Here is a 19,273-nt window from a genome sequence, read left to right as displayed (position 1 = left end):
TATTCGGTCACATAGAGGTATTTTATGTTTTATGACGGTTTATGACGCTATGGCTGGTCTAACGTTTCACGACAGCTTGAAACAGCTGCTTCTGTCCTTTACGGCAATTGTGCATGTTGACATCATTCTGTAAAACGACGGTCCTGCCTGGCTCACAAAGGTACATTCCACACACACATTGAGATTATTTATGTTACCTGCTGTTAAGTTATCGACTTATATTAGTTTCAAAAGTCTGCAGAATATTTTGGCTAAAGTACAAACTTTTATTAACAACATTTGAAAACAGTGAGGAAGCGTCTGAACGTTATGCATTTAAGTAGGCCTGCCCTATGAAGTGTACAGTAGGACTGACTGAGGTGTCGATAGTCTGTAGGTCTGCTTCGTCCGGGCGATGCGCTCTGGTCTCCCCGGCCTAAGAGGAACCTCGGTGGGCGTATCTCTGAGAACTCTCTGCTTGGTCAGTGCATGTGCTTATTGTCCATAGTCCTTTGTCTTCCAAACCATTTGTGACAATCTGATGTGTGTGTGTGTGTGTGTGTGTGTGTGTGTGTGTGTGTGTGTGTGTGTGTGTGTGTGTGTGTGTGTGTGTTTTTCATCGCCCGTACACCCTCAGTATGTTTCATCAACAACAAATTTTCCCAATTAAAATCATAGTGGCCTGAACGTACAAAGTGGAAGAACGAGGTGTACTTTTCTATTTCTAAAATATCTATATTTATATTTAACTCATTCAAGCTATTTTACAGACGTCATCAAATGTTTTTTTTGGTAATACCCCCTTGACCATGTCCACAACCCCAACCAAGGGTCCGGGCAGGCCTTACCCCTGGTTGGAAATGACTCCACCAGGCCATACATATGTAGCGCTATAACTAACAGCTATAAATAACATTACAGTGTCTCTCCGTCGCCGCCAGACAGTACCACTGGGCGTGTTGATGTACCAGGTCCTGCGGACAGTGGGCCTGAGAGCGATTTCCATGGCATCCGAGACGTACATGGCTGGCATGCACTCCGCAGCATTCGTCACCTGCCCCAACGACAAGGTGGCCAAGGACCTGGCCAGGTGAAGCCCGGGACGCCTGAGAAGCTCTTTGGTTCTCCAGAGTTATAGATGGTCTTTAGTTTTAGTTTTGAGATTCTTCAAACAACATTCACTTGTGATGATGATGTATGAATAGAATAATACCTATAGCAGATCCAAGAGAATTGGAATAGCTGTAAAAATGTAATGGTGCTGCTGAACAACCTAGCTGCTTAGAAAGAAATGGTGCAGAGAAGGCATAGTTGTTATCCTTATATCTTAATATTATATATTTATATTTCAGTGAGCGGAAAATGATTTTTGTGATAAAAACAACATCATCTTATACTCATATTACTCTACTCGTTACTATAATAAACCCCAAATATATCATTTTTTTTATTGCCTGAAATCCTCTTCAAGGTTTGCATTAACACTTTAGTATTTGCTGTTTACCTTCTGAACATAAGCGTTGAGTGTATTTGCTAGTGTCATTCTGTGCCTCTGTCCTACAAACAGGGGCATCGTGGAGAAGAAACTAGCTGCCTGTGTCAACATCATCCCGGCCATCACATCTGTGTAAGTGTGAAGCATTCGTTTCCCTGGATCCAAGAGCGAGATAGGTTCGGTCGGTTACTCTCTGAATTCCACTGTGGCTTTTGTGATTGATTTGACTGACTTGAAGTTTTATGCTTTTGTCCCTATATGCTAATTATGTAGAGTTTTGGGTTGTTTTGTCGTCCCTTGGATTCTCCACAATTCACCCAAAGAACTACAAATGTAATGGTGTGAACCTTTTATTTGTGCATTGTGTGAATGAATACTTTCTAAATTGTGTTAATATATTGAGAATCATCAAGGCTGATCAAGGTAATTGATATACAGAAAGTACTAAGGGAAGGAGGGCAGTTTGCAATGGGTTGGAACTGTTATTATGTACAATTACCATTGTGTCTATACTTGCCTCTCTCCCACAGGTACGAGTGGCAGGGCAAGATACAGGAGGACAGCGAGGTGCTCCTGGTTAGTGGGAAGTAGTTGTACTCCTAGTTTCAGTGCTAGCTCTACCACAACTTGTAGTACTCTGTACTTCAAATTAGGGGTTCTGTATTTCCATTTTATTCTTTTGTAAATATGTTGGAAATATAGCCCGCTGGACCAAAGAGGGTGTCTTGATTCCATATAATAAATTATTATGGATAAAGGTCCCAAATTATACCACCAGGTGTGAATGTGATTAGCCATTACAAGCCGTTTTGAAAAACTATCTCTAGCTGGACACGCCCACTTGTGATGTCAGAAGAGGCCGATTTTCCGAGGAGCTTGTAACGCCTAATCACACTCACACCTTTTGGTATAATATGGGACCTTCAACTTCGTATATTAAGGTTGTTGATGTACTCAACATTTCAAATGAAGGTCTCTTTTGGTCCAGAATATATCCTATGTGTCCTTTAAAAAGTACGTTTATGGACCTTCACCCATTGCTGATGTGTGTTTTAGATGATAAAAACAAGAAGTTCCAAGGTGCCTGATCTCACCGAATACGTGCGGTAAGTTCTATTCCCTGTATACATTAATATAAATCTTTTACTTTTCAAGAATCGGAAAGCCTTTTACGCAGTGGGGGATATCGCATCTCCCTACCAGTGTGTAGCAACTACCTGGTTGATGCCCGTTTGCGTAAATTTTGTCTTACTTTTAAAAGTCTAGTGCATGCATTATTAGGAGTGGAACTAAAACCTCCTAACCCTGCCAGTGTTGAACTAGTTTGCCAGCGGGACTAGACTCTAGACTGTGTGTGTGTGTGTGTGTTTGGTTGGGTGTGTTTGTATAATTGTGTGTGTGTGTGTGTGTGTGTTCCAGAGCGAACCACCCCTATGAAGTGGCGGAAGTGATCAGCCTACCAATAGAGCAGGGCAACCCACCCTACCTGAAGTGGATCCAGGAAGTTGTGCCGGAATGATGTGAATGAGTTCCCATGGAAACCATGGACTGATAAATGAAGGAACCCCGGAAATGACATCACAACAAACATCGACCGCTGACTGTTTTCAGACGTTGGATTGGGAATGTGGATCACATGTAATTTTCTTCATTTCCGTTACCTCCATGTTTCCTTTTGAACTGTAGGGGGCAACATTGGTTGATAAGATTTATTTGCACAATAAAAATGCCCGCTGGTTTTTTCATTACGTGTAAGACGGATAATTTTACAACAGCAAGGGTGGATATGTGATATCTGTTTACCCTGCTGAGCATCACTTCACAAGGCCTACAGAACAGCAAACAGACATAGCCAGTTTGGCCTTGTACTGGAACAGTTATGTCTCCATACAAAATAGTTTACCACACTGACATATTGACCCAAACAATAAAAAAATACGATTATAGAATTCTATAGGTATAAGACTGAATTAGCTTAAGTTTGTGCGAGTGACAATCATTGTGGTTTCACCTTTTTTTTAACCTGAGAAGACACAATCAAAATAAAAACTTTCTTAACTTAAAATAAATATAGAAATGTGTCTAACTAACCTGCCTAGCAAACAATAATCATATTTGCAGCTTTAGAACAATATAATTAAACATGAATTAGGTATCGATATTTTCAGATGTTAACTACAGGATATTTTCCATCTGCCTTCCAAGACCGAAGTCAATACTCTGGACCCACTAGGTCCCTGTAGTTTCTGGTTTTCCATTGTACAATTTACATTCAAACATAACTAATCCCACCCTGGAAGATCACTATTCTACTCTAGTGCTTCCTAACCTTTTTACCCAACTTCTTACATTTACGACTCAATCAGCAGTTTGTTTGTCTATTCGGGGTCTGTGCGAGACCATTCAAACCTATACAATTATCTGTTTTCTTAGGCCAGTGGTTCTGCAAGCAATTTTTTTTAATAATGAACCCCCTCAAAGATATTTTTCAGCCATGTACTCCTTTGATCAGTATAAAACGTACAATCAGTAGGAAACAAATAATGAGGCTTTTCCCATCCCTTCTTAAAAAAATGTCTTTCAGACATTTCCTGGAACCATCTGCAATCCTTCAAAGTACCCCTGTTTCACTGTTTTCCCACTGCTGTAGGCAATAAGTCTGCATTCAACCCCACGTGCATTTTAGGCGACGCAACCCCAAGTGTCATCCCAATCCCAAACGATCAGCAGCAGATATGCTGTAAGTCTTGCGGTCCCAGAGTACTTAGAACACGTTCACCTCTCAGTGAGCAGGTCTAAAACATGTCATTGATTATGGATTATTTCATCACAGATAGCTGACCTCCAGCATTGCACTCTGGTTCACGGTGTCCTGCAGAGTTGAGCTGTTGATCTGACCTTTATTACCCAGAGTGCACCCTGCCCCCGTGGGCCCCAGGGCCAGCCCTTCCCTTTGTCTAAGCGTCTGTCTAGGGGCCGACGTGGGGTCACACTGGACCTCAAGGGAACCCTCTGATCTAGATTTCCCCACTCCTGCACCCTCCTTACTCTTCCTTACAGCCGTGCACGCCCCACTCGGCCCTGCACCACCATCATCATCATCATCATCATCATCCTCCTCCTCCTCCCTGATCTTCTCCTCCTTCTCCTTCTCCTCCTCCTCTTTCTCCTCCTCAGGGCAGCCATACACCACCTCGGTCCCCACTTGGTTTCCATTTGGCTGGGGCAGCGCAATGCCACCCCACTCCCCCGTGGGGCGCCGTAGCTCCACGTCCCCCGCCGCCACCCTCTCCCCCTGGTTCTCGACCCGACGTGAGCTACGGCACAGCGCCTTGCGGAAGCCCCGCTTGAAGTTGTCGGACAGGAAGCCGTACAGGATCGGGTTGGCGCAGCTGTTGGCGTAGGACAGCACCACCACGAAGAAATAGAGACCCCGAAAATCCCCCGGCAAGACCACCAGCAGGTTGACGATGTTGAGGATGTAGAAGGGCAGCCAGCACAGCACGAACACTGCCACCACCACCACCACCATGCGTGTGATCTTACGCTCCGACTTCCTGCGACGGGAGGAAGTGATGCGTACCCGCTTACCGGAGCTCCGCACCTTTTTTAGAAAGAGACATGCATCTGAGATTAGTTCGGTCAAATGCATTACTGTTTTACCATGTCATTTACCAGATGTTTTTATCGCATTACGGAGTTTGTAGGGGCTGTCAGGCCTACACATTATTAGTCTTGGGGAGTCAACATTAGAAAGCAGGGAAAACCACTTCCAGCCTCTGCATGGTCTATAGGCCCAAAATATTTAACTGATATGCTTCCACTACATAAGCCTTCTAGACCACTAAGATCTTCTGAGATCAATTTGTTAATTATCTCCAGAGTAAACACGAAACATGGGAAAGCAGGATTTAGTTACTATGCAACAAAATAAACTCCCTGAGGATTTAAGACTTGCCCCAACTCTGACCACCTTTAAAACAAGACTGAAGACTTTTATGTTTGCTTTAGCTTTCTGCTAAATCTTAAATACATTGAACTTTCTAAAAAGCTTTTTTAACTTTGCCTTTATTTTATATTTTATTACTAAAATGCCTTTTTAACTTTTCCTTTATTTTCTATTTTACCCGAAAGATACATGATCTGATACCAGAGAAAAAGGATAAGGGTTTGAGACCCAAGTTCTGTCTGGGTTAGAGTCCCAACATCTGTCTGGGTTGGAGTCTCAGAATAAGGCCTTTGGATTAGAGTCCCGACGTGTTTCTGGGTTAGAATCCTAGAATCTGGGTTAGAGTCCTAGAATAGAAATTGACTAGAATCCGGGTTGGAAAGGACCAAGTTCCTTTAGGTCGGGTTGGAGTCCTAACGTGGGTACCAAATTCCTTTAGGTCAGGTTGGAGTCCCGATGTGGGTACCAGAGAGACTGTTGATCTGATCTTAGATACATTGCACTTTCAAAAATGCTGATCTATTTTACTCATTGCTTTGCATATGTTCTCTTTTATTTATCTATTATTTTATTTTATTGTATGACAATGTTTATATGTGAAGCACTTTGAATCTGCCTTGTGTATGAAAAGTGCTATATAAATAAAGTTGCCTTGCCTTATATTTTATAGTAAAACATTCATGTGACATGCCGCTCAAAAATATGGAGATTAAGGAGTTTAGAAATAGTGTTAATGATATTGTTTGTTTTTAAATCCAGGAAATGTGTATTCTTACACATAGAAGACAAGGTAGCTAATACACAGAACAAAATGGACAGGGGAGAAAAATGTAAAGAACATAACAGCTGTCTCTCTCATCTCTTCCCTTGAGTGCACAAAGCAAGAAACACATGGGCACGAAGGGTTCTCTGATCTCAATTCTGAAGCACTGGTAGTGCTAGATGCCCTAACCCCACACCTGCTCCTTAAAGATGCTGTAGAGCTATCATTTAAGAGTAATTTGTTTGAAAAGGCATTGCCATCTGTCAGCTCTCAGTGAGTGAAATACGCTGTGAGAATACTTCATTTCATTTGAGGTCACCATGGTGCCAGCCCGTATATGAGACCATTTCAACTTTAGACTTTGTGATTGGTTCAGGGTATCCAACATAGTTTTCAATCACTTCTTAATGGTGGAGAAGTATACTCTCTCTTTAACAATCTTAGATGTAGACCTACAGCAGCATTTATGACATCTCAAACCATAACCTGGAAGTCGTTTCGAGATGAAAAAGCCTCTGCTACAAAAAAACAACGTCGTTACCTTGATGACGATGAGCAGGTAGCACAGGCATATGACCAGCAGGGGGCAGAGGAACCCCACGGTGGACGTGTAGACGATGAACGAGGCCTTCCACACCTCGGCTGGCTCCGGCCATACGATGCTGCAGTTGCCGTCGTCCTCCAGCACGTCTGCGAAGGCCACCACGGGCAGCACCACCACGAAGGACATGGCCCACACAGTGCCGTTCACCGTGCGGGCCACCCGTGGCCTGCGCCAGCCCGCCGAGCGGATGGGGTGCACCACAGCCAGGTAGCGGTCGATGGACATCACCGTCAGGCAGAAGATGCTGGTAAACTGGTTGATGGCGTCCACCGTCATCACCACGCGGCACACCAGCTTGCCAAAGGGCCAGGAGAGCAGGGCGTTCTGGGCCGCCAGGAAGGGCAGCCCCAGCATGAAGAGCTCGTCGGCGATGGCCAGGTTGAGGATGTAGATGTTGGTGACCGACTCGGAGCGCGTGTAGCGCAGCACCACGTAGATGACCAGCGTGTTGCCCACCAGGCCCACGGCGCACACCGCCGCATAGATGACGGGGATGATGATGGCCGCCACGGTGGGGAGGAACCCGGGCGGGTCGGGGGACGTCTCGCTGTCCTCCAAGCCCGGCTGGGTCCAGTTCCAGCAGGTGGTGTTGGGCAGGGCGGAGCCGTCCGGCCGAGGCGGTGCTGCGGAGGGGGGGAGGAGGGATGGAGAGAGGGACGCCATGGATCCAGCCCCCCAGCAGCCAGCTGTGGCCTGTTGGGGGGAGAGGGAGGAGGCCGGGCCGGCCTGGATGAGCTCCATAGGGGGGATGGAGGACGGAGTGGAACACCTAGGAGAGCCTCACCATCAGACCTGCCATTAGGTACACATACGTTGGATTTAAAGGAAAAACAACTTATTTGAGATAAAAAGCTATGAATTACGTTGATCCTTGCCTCCATCTCAATTTAAATGCACAACATTTTCAAAACATAGGATAAATTGTAAATATAGACTCAAATTACACTCTACAGGTCACATGCTACTGGTAGTTTTGGGTTCCCAGGGAAGGGGAATCAAACACATGGTTTTATCAAGAGTAGAGATTAGATTTCTGCCCAAGCCCAAGGCAGTGAATTATATTTGATAATTCACCGTTGCTAAGTATAATCATGAGTTGACCGCTGTCAAGGAAAACAAAGAACTTTGTGCCTCTAATGGCGTCTTTGGCAGCACTCCGTAAGTAGTCCGGTAACTTGTCAACCCCAGCGTCTTCGGTTGCTAAGCGACATCAACGTTTTTTGGCAGACTATTTCTCTGCTGATCAACACTAAGAATGTTGGTAACAAATAAATTGTAAAAAGACGCACCAGGTGAAGTTATTTTTTCGTTTTGGCAAGTAGCCGTGTAATAAGCGGGATAATGTATAGGACGTCGCCGGTCATTATCGAAAATATGCCTTATTTTCGCGATAATGACCGGCGTTCAATACATTATCCCTTACATATATATTTAGCAGACTAGGCCTAAGTAAAAAATGTGTACAAAGTTACACATGTATTAAAAAAAATGTTGGGTTGTAATCGGGCTCGGGCTCATAATTACAATTAATGTGTCGGGCCAGGCCGGGCCGGGTTCGGACAGAACGTATACGGGCTCGGGCTGGGTCGGGCTTGATTTTTCTTGGCCCGATCTGAGCTCTAAACAAGAGTCCCTTGTGAAAGATATGCCGTAGTGAAAGGGAGAAAAATGTATGCTTTACAGCACAGCAATTATTCCTTAATGAGAAAGACTTGGTTGTGGTAAACAACCAAGCACTCTCAAATGAAGGAAACGTAAGGGGGAAAGATGAAAGGTATTCAACCGTATGAGTGCAAGTACATGAGTTATTTACCAAGCCACTAATAGTGTAGGAACAAAATGGCCGCTTTATTAGGAGTGAGCGTGTTGACCTATAGTTAGAACACAGAGCGTGCTCTCAACAGCCTGGTCCGTCATTAAGCCGCCTTGAAGATGAATTAGAGATACACCAAGACGCCACCACTTAATCTTGGGTACGTGGGTCTGAGTAGACACAGCAAGGGGGGGGATGAAGGAAGGAAGAAAACCGGGAGAAATAAGGAAAAAGTAATCGAATATGCCTTTGTCTGCCACGGATCATTAACCAAGACATCTTGGAGCAAAAAAACATAAATTATAATTTGACAAACAAATATGAAAACATCAGATTCATTATGTATCCAATGATCCAATTTACATTATTAAAGTGTACTTCTATAAAAAAAGATAACTATACAGATAATAATGAAACATGGAAAGGAATATACGTGATATAAAGCAGGATAGATATTATTCATATTGTTTCAACTCCGACACCGATAGCCTCTTGGTTGGTTGCTCCTGCAGCCTCTCCATCTAACTGATTGTCTCATTTCTGAGGCGTAGCAGCTTAAGCAGAAGTGTGTACGCCTGCTGGAGTGTCCTCATGCATTGACTTGCACTAGTTATGTATATTTTCTGTAATTAGCTGCTGTAACCGCATTTCCGACTTCACAGGATTATTAAAGTATGTTAAACAGCAAGGTCTATTTCTATGCTGACGATACAAAGAAAATCTGTTTGAAAAAAGCAATCATAGGTTTGCTTGCAAAAACTTCTCCGGAAGCAATTGAGATCCAATGTATTCTGAACAAAAGAGAGTGATAGTGAACACTAATGAAACATCTGGGTAGAAGTGGTTGGAGTGGCGACGTCTCAGCGGAGCGAAAACAAACAAAAGAACAAGCAATTAGGTCCAAACGGCAGGGCACCGCAGTAATCCCAACTGTGTATATAATAAACAGAGACTCTGGAGGGCTGTGGAGGGGCTAGAGTGGAACAACACTGCACTCTGGTTAACATCTCGAAAACACTGGAGGTGATGATCTGTAATTTGCTGTTGTTCTGGGAATAATGCCTGGAAACAGACTGTCAGGCTTCAAGTGTTTTGGATGCACTCTAGTATGTTTGTGTGTGTGTTTGTGTGTGTGTGTGTGTGTGTGTGTGTGTGTGTGTGTGTGTGTGTGTGTGTGTGTGTGTGTGTGTGTGTGTGTGTGTGTGTGTGTGTGTGTGTGTGTGTGTGTGTGTGTGTGTGTGTGTGTGTGTATGTGTGCATGTGCATGCATGTGTATGAGTGTATGTGTGTGTGTGACAACCTGTTTTTTTGGGAATGTCCTTGGTTCAAGCTGGGTGTCCAGTGTCCCAAGAATTATCAGAGATAAAAATATTAGTGTTTTTTACGTATTTACTACAGATTGGAGGAACTGGGAGACCCATGTTAGTGACCCGACACTCTGTACCAATGAAGGTTGTCGACATATAGAACAAATATTTGAACTAAGAAATATGTGCCTCTAAATATTCCTTACAAGTGCAAGTAAATACATGTGCTTGGGGTGTGAAACACGCCAACCAGCAAGTGATTTACCAGCTAAGAGATAAGTTAATGTGGGATCTGTAGGGTGGCCATAATGTGCCCACATTATGGCCACCCTACAGATCCCACATTAACTTATCTCTATACCATCTGTGATACTACCTGTTGGTAGGGAGGGGGGCTCTGTGTTCTCTGTGGTAGCAGGAGCTGGGCCGAGGATAATGCAGTTAATACTCACATCACAAATGGATGGGCCATTCAGGAGTCTTCCAAAACTTCCCTATGACCTGTGTGTGTGTGTGTGTGTGTGTGTGTGTGTGTGTGTGTGTGTGTGTGTGTGTGTGTGTGTGTGTGTGTGTGTGTGTGTGTGTGTGTGTGTGTGTGTGTGTGTGTGTGTGTGTGTGTGTGTGTGTGTGTGTGTGTGTGTGTGTGTGTGAGAGCATGATTGGGTGTATGTGTGTGTATGTCGGCATGATTGTTGGTTTACTTGTGATTATGAATGTGTGTGTGTGTCTGTGTTAGCATAATTGTGTGTGTGTGTGTCGTTATGATTATGAGTGTGTTTGTGATTAGGATTGTTTGTGCCTGTGTTAGCTTGATTGTGTGTGTACGTGTATGTGTGTGTGTGTGTGTGTGTGTGTGTGTGTGTGTGTGTGTGTGTGTGTGTGTGTGTGTATGTGAGAGCATGATTGGGTGTATGTGTGTGTATGTCGGCATGATTGTTGGTGTGCTTGTAATTATGAATGTGTGTGTGTCTGTGTTAGCATGATTGTGTGTGTACGTGTGTGTGTGGGGGGGGTGTGTGCATGTGTGAGCATGATTGTGTGTGAGTGTCTGTGTTAGTGAGCTTGATTGTGTGTACGTGTGTCTGTCGGCATGATTATGGGTGTGTTTGTGATTATGATTCTGTGTGTGTGTGTGTGTGTTAGCATGATTGTGTGTGTGGGTTTGTGAGCATGAAAGTTTGTCAATGAGTGTGTGTGTGTGTGTGTGTGTGTGAACATGATAGTGTGTGTTAATGTGTGTGCATCCTGCCCTATTTTTTCACTGAGATACCGGACAGATTCCCCCCCCCCCCCCACACACACACACACACCTGACCAGCAAGCGCCAATCTCCCGCCACACTCCATCAGCCCTTTTGTCTGCTGCTGTGCTGGGCCTTTATCCCAGGGAGGGCTGGTGATGGGTGGGGGAGCGTGGTCACGGAGATACGGGGTTCTGGATGTGTCCAACAAGAGATGGCTGAGTGAACGCTGGTGTCCCCCTCCCGACCTCCTCACCCTCCTTCTCCGCTCTGATTACTCTGACATTCAGTTTAAGGCACCATTGTGTGTGTGTGCGTCCGTGTGCACGTATGTGTATATACCAAAGCTGGCTCCGGTTAAATATTTAAAGCCTCTAATGAATTCATGCTGTAAGGGTTGAGAGGGTGAATTAGTTTATGCTGTATCATTTGTGACATGAATTATTTCATGCTGTATCATTTGCGATGTTGAATTAATTCATGCTCAGAAAACAGCCCCAAAAACAGATTTCATGAAAGCATGGATAAGTTTGACTCCCAGAAATATACAGCCAGAGTCAAGAGGTCAAGAGTTCAAGAGTTAACAGTGATAGGGTTTGATTTCTAGAGTTTTACAGTAGGGGTTAAGAGTTCTACAGTTCTTTCCAGAGTTCAAGATTTCCAAAGCTGGGTTTTTTCAGTTTGGAGTTTTGGGATCCTCTGTCAGATGGTGGTTATAATGGAAGTGGTCAGGAGAAAGGAACAAAGACACAGAGTACATGTGAACACACGGTGAATGACTTTGCCAGAAAGGTGTAAACCTAATCAAAGCAGCTGAAAGCCTGCAATTTAACAAGGTCACACACACACACACACACACACACACACACACACACACACACACACACACACACACACACACACACACACACACACACACACACACACACACACACACACACACACACACACACACACACACACACACACACACACAAACCCCCTCACACACCCGTACACACATATGCATGTCCACACACCCACCCACACACTCGTAAGCACACACTCCGATACAGCATGCAGCACTATGGTGCACCGATCGCTCCATCAAAACAAATTTGTTTAATCACGTCCCAAATTGCCCAGCTGAACAAATAATAACACATACACACTCATTAGCTTCCCACTATGCACTGCTTGACGCACAATTAATATTAAAAGGCCCCCACTCTTCAGCCACACGGAGAGCAAGTGAGGGGTATCGGTGTGTGTTTGTGTGAGCGTGTGTGGTTGTCTGTGATTGTGTGAAAGCAGGTGCGTTCAGAGTGGATTGGGGGGGGGGGGGGGGGGCTTTGGTTGAATGCTCAATTAGTATGAATTCTAGTGTGAAGGAGGGAGGGACTGAGAGAAGAAGGATAAAGGGAGGGAGAGATGAATTAAACAACTTTAGTCATTTATAAATACATTTATTTATTTTCTTTCCCACTCTCTAGCGCACCCCCCCCCCCAAAAAAAAACAACAACACACGCACACACACACACACACACACACACACACACTCACACACACACACACACACACACACACACACACACACACACACACACACACACACACACACACACACACACACACACACACACACACACACACACACACACACACACACACACACACACCAATTTCAGTTAATCTAAACAGAAACACATGGGGATTTATTACCACGATTAACGGGAACTCAATCAAGAAAAGAAGGCGGACAATTTGATTGACATCATGGTTGTGCAAAACACAATGTTACGCCACACATTTCTTTTCACTATATAACTGCACCACCAAAATAAACGTAGTTAATGATTATTAAAGGCATAATGTGGTTGCTACAACGCTATATCACAATGGGATAAGCTAAAGGCCAATTAAGCTACAGAGATTCAAATCAATCAATTAAAAAAAACACTTACCCATCTCTCGAAATATGTTCGCGGCACGGTCGCTTTCCATACAAAGAAAATCCTAGAAATCTTCTGCTTGTTTTCAGATTTGAAAGGCTGCCGTCTAAATATGGTGGACCTATTTGTGCGGCTGGGTCGGAGCGCAGTCGGGCACATTTCACGCGCCTAGATCGCACTTATAGCCTTCCATCCTCCCTGAGCGCGCACTTGACAAGATAGGGAACGCGCTTTGGTGGCCAACAGAGCGCTACCCGCTTCTCAGGAGGCGAATTAATGAAGCAACGATTAACATTCTCTCTGATCGACCCATCGTGTTTCTTTAACCCTTCAACCCTATGTAATTGATGAATTTTTGATGGGCGTGGTCGAAACTCGCAGAAGAAAAAAATGTAATATCGCTCCGAAGCGCCACACACGCACACACAAACACACACACGCACACACAAACACACGCACACACACACACACACACACACACACACACACACACACACACACACACACACACACATACACACACACACACACACACACACACACACACACACACACACACACACACACAAACATACACACACACACACACACACACACACACACACACACACATAGACACACACACACACACACACACACACACACACACAGACACAGACACACAAACGCACACACACACACACACACACACACACACACACACACACACACACACACACACACACATAGACACACACACACACACACACACACACACAGACACAGACACACAAACACATACACACACACACACACACACACACACACACACACACACACACACACACACACACACACACACACACACACACACACATAAACACACACACAAATAAACCAACACACACACGCACATTTGCACAAGCACACAAGCACATTCTAAGTTATATTATTTGGATATAAAAGGGCTTGTTTATTCCCAGTTGTAGTACGCTATTTGCAGGTCTGGCCGCTGTCAGTTATGGCGGATGTCATGGCGGATGAGTAGATGGGTGGACTGCAAGTCAAAGCGTAAGGAATTCCTACAGATGTCTTGAGAGTCCTAAAGCGCCACTCAGTCCGAGAGAGGAAACACACAAGAGTGGGACACAGGAAAACAGAAAAATGAAAAAGAAAGTGTTTACTCCACCATGACCCCCAGACACACCAGCAGAAGTAGATCAAAGTGGTATGAGAGAGGCTGTTAGAGGAACACATATGCAGCCATTCAGGTCTTTGATCTTGTCTGCCAATGAAATATCGAATCAACATTCAAATCAAACTAGTTTGTAGGTTTTTCCCCTGTTGGCAGCATGGCAGTCTTGTAAATGTCTGTGGGGACATGCGGAAATTGAAGGTTAGCTGTTGATGAGCCATTATGAAGCCATTTCCATCCAGATAGTGTTGATCCATGTTGATCGATTGCCGTTATGAAAATACATCTCAATGTACATCGATAAATATAAATAATAATTATATTGAACATTAATAATCAAATAATAAATAAATCAACAAAAGCTCTTTTTTGTTCAATGGAAAAATGAGTCATCCCTCATTAATTAAGATACATGTCTCTCTCTCTTCAACATCTGTCTCGCTCATCTCTCTCCGATCTCCCCTTTCTCTCTCTTTCTCTCTTTCTCTCTCTCTCTCTCTCTCTCTCTCTCTCTCTCTCTCTCTCTCTCTCTCTCTCTCTCTCTCTCTCTCTCTCTCTCTCTCTCTCTCTCTCTCACACTTTCTCATAATCTCTCTCTCCCCCCCCCCCCCTCTCTCTCTCTCAAAGCACTTAATTCACTGAATTCCCAGAGGCCAATTACACCTACCATTTACAGATAAAGTCACCATTATAACGGTCCTATTTTTCCTATAGCATCATGCTTGTTTTCATAACACACCGAATGGCACTAACTTGAAAGGGCTCCTTATTTTGCTCTAGGCATGAAGGGGACTGGCCATTGGAAGCCATGCGAAGATCTACCCAAACGTGAGATCACATGCTAAAACAAGAGGAAGTTTGCCATGTTTGCCTGAACATACATATATTTGTCATCCAAATATTGGCACAGAAGTGCAAATCTCTTCAGATTATAATTGTAACACCTGGTCCACTCCTACGCTATATCGTTTCTATAATGGACCAATCCCCAGCCGGGTTGTTCCAGAGCACAAACAACTTTATTTGCACCACAATCTAAGTTGTGTTGGTTGGCGTCCTTGTTTACCAAGACACTTAATTAACAGTGTTGGAACAAAATGGCTGCTTTATTAGGAGTGTGTCGTGCTGACCTATAGGCAGAGTAGAGAGCGTGTTCTCAACAGCCTGTCCTATCATTAAGCTGCCACGGAAGAGGAGTTACAGGAACACCAAGCCGGCGTGGTACATGGGGCTGAGTGGACACAAGGAGGGAGCAAGTGGGAAGGCAGGAGGGAAGGAAGGAAGGAAGGAAGGAAGGAAGGAAGGAAGGAAGGAAGGAAGGAAGGAAGGAAGGAAGGAAGGAAGGAAGGAAGGAAGGAAGGAAGGAAGGAAGGAAGAGAGGAAGGGATGGAGGGAAAAATAAATATAGAAAGTTTGAATGAAAGATAGGAAGAAAGGAAGAAAGGAAGACGGAAAAGAAAAAAAAAGTGAAAGAAGGCAAGAAAGAAGGAAAGAAAGAAAATTCTTCTGTAAAATAATATTATATATGCATGCTCTGCGTCTGTTGAGCCTGATGTGATGGTATCGCCACAGGCGCAATGAAATAATAATGTGCAGCATTAACACATACACACTTTCTTTCTGGATGTCATTCATAATGCATGGTGGCATTTCTAGCAATGTGTGGCATCTGGGTGTCGAAAACAGTCAGCTAAACACACAAACACAGACATCCACACTCACAAATAATAGGAGTTCACCTTTCAGTGTGAGCTTACTGACCATTAGAGATACAAACACACATAGACCATGGACATAGACACACACACACACACACACACACACCAACCGGGTATCACGTCAAAGCGTGAAATAGATAGGCCTACGTTGGTCCACTTCGCAAGGCGTGTTCAGCGTCACGCTTTGCCTGGCCAAAGCGTGAAGGGTACATGCTTTCTTCCGCCGATCTAAACGAATCTGTTCTCCCAGCATTTGGGGAAATGGTTCCGTAGCCTATCTTTATTATCTGAATGAGAAATGCAATGTTTTAGGACAGATTCACCATTAAACGTGTTTCTAATAACATTTCTCGCGAGAAATATACTTTTTACTTGCATAATCTTCAGTCAGTGAAAGTGTCTGATCGTTATAGTTTGATAGTTATTAGGACGGTTTTATGGTCTCGCATGTTTCAAAGACGTCAGGTTGCTAGGGACGCGACGATCAAGTTGTGGCCCAGCAGAGGCATGACATTTAAATCGAATTTGGCCTATAACCAAATGTATGATATGCTGTACCGTACGTATAGCCTAATTTTTATGTTATAAATATTTTTTATATTGTCTGGTTATACCTGAACTTGGTTAATCCACTTCCACATTGATGGAAGTGGATTTTCAATGGTCAGATACAGATCTTGTAATAACGACAATTGAATAAAAGCTAGGTCTATAACATTATAGAATTATGGAATATTGCTCCGAAGCGCCGGCCAACACACGCACACACACGCACGCACACACAAACACACGCGCACACACGCGCACGCACACACACACACACACACACACACACACACACACACACACACACACACACACACACACACACACACACACACACACACACACACACGCACACACTAAATAATTGTATATATATGTATTTGTATACATATATATAATTAATTTAATACAATAAGGGCTTTAAACATGTGACATGACCTATGGCCTAAGTCAACGTTACGTGACTCTCATGGTTGCTAATGTTATTAGAAACACGTTTATGGTGAATCCGTCCTAAAACATTGCATTTCTCATTCAGATAATAAAGATGAATATAGGCTACTGAATGAACCATTTCCCCAAATGCTGGGAGAACATCTCGCCCCCTGTTGGTGCTATTCCTCTATTCGTTTAGATCGGCGGAAGAAAGCGTGTACCCTTCACGGTTTGGTCAGGCAACGCGTGACACTGAACACGCCTTGCGAGGTGGACCAACTGGCTATTTCACGCTTAGGCGTGATACCGGGTTGCACACACACACACACACACACACACACACGCACGCACGCACGCACGCACGCACGCACGCACGCACACACACACACACACACACACACACACACACACACACACACACACACACACACACACACACACACACACACACACACACACATCGGGAGATTTCCCGGTCGGCCGGCCGGCCGGCGAGGTCAGGTGGACCGGCCCACAATTGTGAGCGGCCTTCGAAGTCAGTTGGACCGGCCCGCAGTTGTGAGCGTCCGCGAGGCGTCTGCAAGCCGGCCCTGAGCATAATTTATTCCCCATCAAGACGCCGTGAAATTCCCGAAATAAACAATATATGCCTCGAGAACATCCAACCTAAATTTATATCACTTGCATATGTCTCATTCATGGTTTTTCTTTTATATTATTTTTTTTACTTCATTTAATTCTTCATTATTCAGGCGTTACAGAACTTTCATTGCCATAAATAAATAATACGAACTACAGTTTACTTTAATTTGTTTGTTGTTGAATTTACGTAAAATCGAGCAAAAAATCCTGGGATTGGGAAATGCGTTTATTCAATAAACAGCTTGCAGGTCAAGTCCATTTTCGGAAATGTAGGGGGATATATGAGCGGCCCCACGTCTAATGGCATGACCCTAAAGACACGTCAGACAGAGAAGGCGAGCAAGTTCGTGGTTGCTTGCTTTTGCTTGTTGTGGCACTCATGGAAGGCAAGAAGAGAAAAGAGAAGGCAGGGGCTGAAAAGGCCAGGATAAAGAAGAAGCGGATGCTGGAGGGGGATGCATCTAAGTGCTAAAAAAAACCCGGATTTATCCGAAGTCAGGCATTAACGAGTTGTGCAGGTGAATTGACAGAAAAACAGTTAGCCAGAGCTCCACCATTGACGTTATTGCTAGACGGGAGCTAGCACAAGCTGCTAGTCAAATATGTATGTGCTGCTGGTATATTTCAGACGAATTAATGACTTAACTGATCTTTCTCTTTTAATGGATGGAGAATATGTTAACAGATTTGGAACATGTAGTAGTAGTCGTGTAGTCGTGTCAACATGTTACACCGGTATTACCGAGTATAAACGGTAAAAACTTTGAACCTAGGTCAACCGCCATCTTCTCCGTCAACTCTCCTCTCACACTCGGTGACAGCGTCTTATAACGTTCTAAATATAATAGTATAATGTAATTGTATTGATCATATCACGGCCAAAAGCTCTGTGCGCCTCCGGATGGCTGTAGTGCGGGGAGCACTACGGCCATCCGGTGCTTTTGTTTACCGGCGTTGCTATGGTTACCGGTCTTGTAAGGAAGTGCGCCAATTCTCGGAGCGCCTATTTTACTCATTTTTATTTTCATAATCATAATTATATTCATTTTTACCGTATTTCTTTTTTTAGTACTGAAAAAACAAACAAAAAAAAAACTGTTGCGGGGGGCTATTAGTGCCCCACTCCGCCCCCCCCCCCCCCCCCCCCCCCCCCCCACACACACACACACACACACACACACACACACACACACACACACACACACACACACACACACACACACACACACACACACACACACACACACACACACACACACACACACACACACACACACACACATGCATCAAAAGATTCTCAGTTTGAGACTGATTGATCCCCATGGTTACTGACCTAGCTCCATGGGGATGGACATATCTCTGTGCTACCTTACCCATCTCCATGGTGACTGACCTATCTCCGTGTTGACTCACCTATCTCGTGGTGACTGACCGATCTCCGTGGTTACTGACCTAGCCCCATGGTTACTGACCTATCTCCCTCCTCCATCATGGTCTCTGACCTCTTCTTGGAGACCTATGACATGATACCTGCAGGTCTGATCCACAGCAGGTCAATTCTGATGGAATAGATTCTTTGGCCACAGCCCTGCACAAAATCAGGTTTGCTTTTCAGGGTGTAAGGTAAAGCTACACTTCTGCCCAGTCCGGTTTTGAGTTTGGAAGTAAAAACATCT

General features: G+C 44.3%; 2 protein-coding genes across 5 annotated transcripts; one reads left to right on the top strand and one right to left on the bottom strand.

The window, feature by feature from the left end:
* Positions 1-84: 84 nt before the first annotated feature.
* LOC115540752 (protein CutA homolog) lies at positions 85-3,222 on the top strand. Of its 4 annotated transcripts, none has more exons than XM_030352304.1 (7): positions 85-160; positions 370-460; positions 921-1,069; positions 1,547-1,606; positions 2,005-2,050; positions 2,531-2,580; positions 2,894-3,222. In XM_030352304.1, the coding sequence occupies exons 2-7, from the start codon at positions 395-397 to the stop codon at positions 2,991-2,993; spliced, it is 471 nt and encodes a 156-aa protein (XP_030208164.1). In that variant the 5' UTR covers positions 85-160; positions 370-394; the 3' UTR covers positions 2,994-3,222. The 4 variants fall into 4 exon arrangements, with proteins under 4 accessions (XP_030208164.1, XP_030208166.1, XP_030208167.1 ...); XM_030352305.1 differs by having other exon boundaries at positions 96-160; positions 901-1,069; positions 2,894-3,068; XM_030352306.1 differs by lacking the exon at positions 370-460 and having other exon boundaries at positions 86-160; positions 901-1,069; positions 2,894-3,068.
* A 131-nt stretch (positions 3,223-3,353) lies between these two features.
* On the bottom strand, positions 3,354-7,649 carry LOC115540751 (somatostatin receptor 3). The gene is made up of 2 exons (XM_030352303.1): positions 6,728-7,649; positions 3,354-5,078 (listed from the first exon to the last, which is right to left on the bottom strand). Exons 1-2 carry the CDS (start codon positions 7,529-7,531, stop codon positions 4,302-4,304), a joined length of 1,581 nt encoding a protein of 526 aa, XP_030208163.1. The 5' UTR covers positions 7,532-7,649; the 3' UTR covers positions 3,354-4,301.
* Between the last annotated feature and the right edge of the window lie 11,624 nt (positions 7,650-19,273).

Source organism: Gadus morhua, chromosome 3 (genome assembly GCF_902167405.1).
Source record: "Gadus morhua chromosome 3, gadMor3.0, whole genome shotgun sequence".
NCBI classification, from domain to species: Eukaryota; Metazoa; Chordata; class Actinopteri; order Gadiformes; family Gadidae; genus Gadus; species Gadus morhua.
The sequence above is the reverse complement of the archived record's forward strand: the minus strand, read 5'-3'. Positions and strand labels throughout refer to the sequence as shown.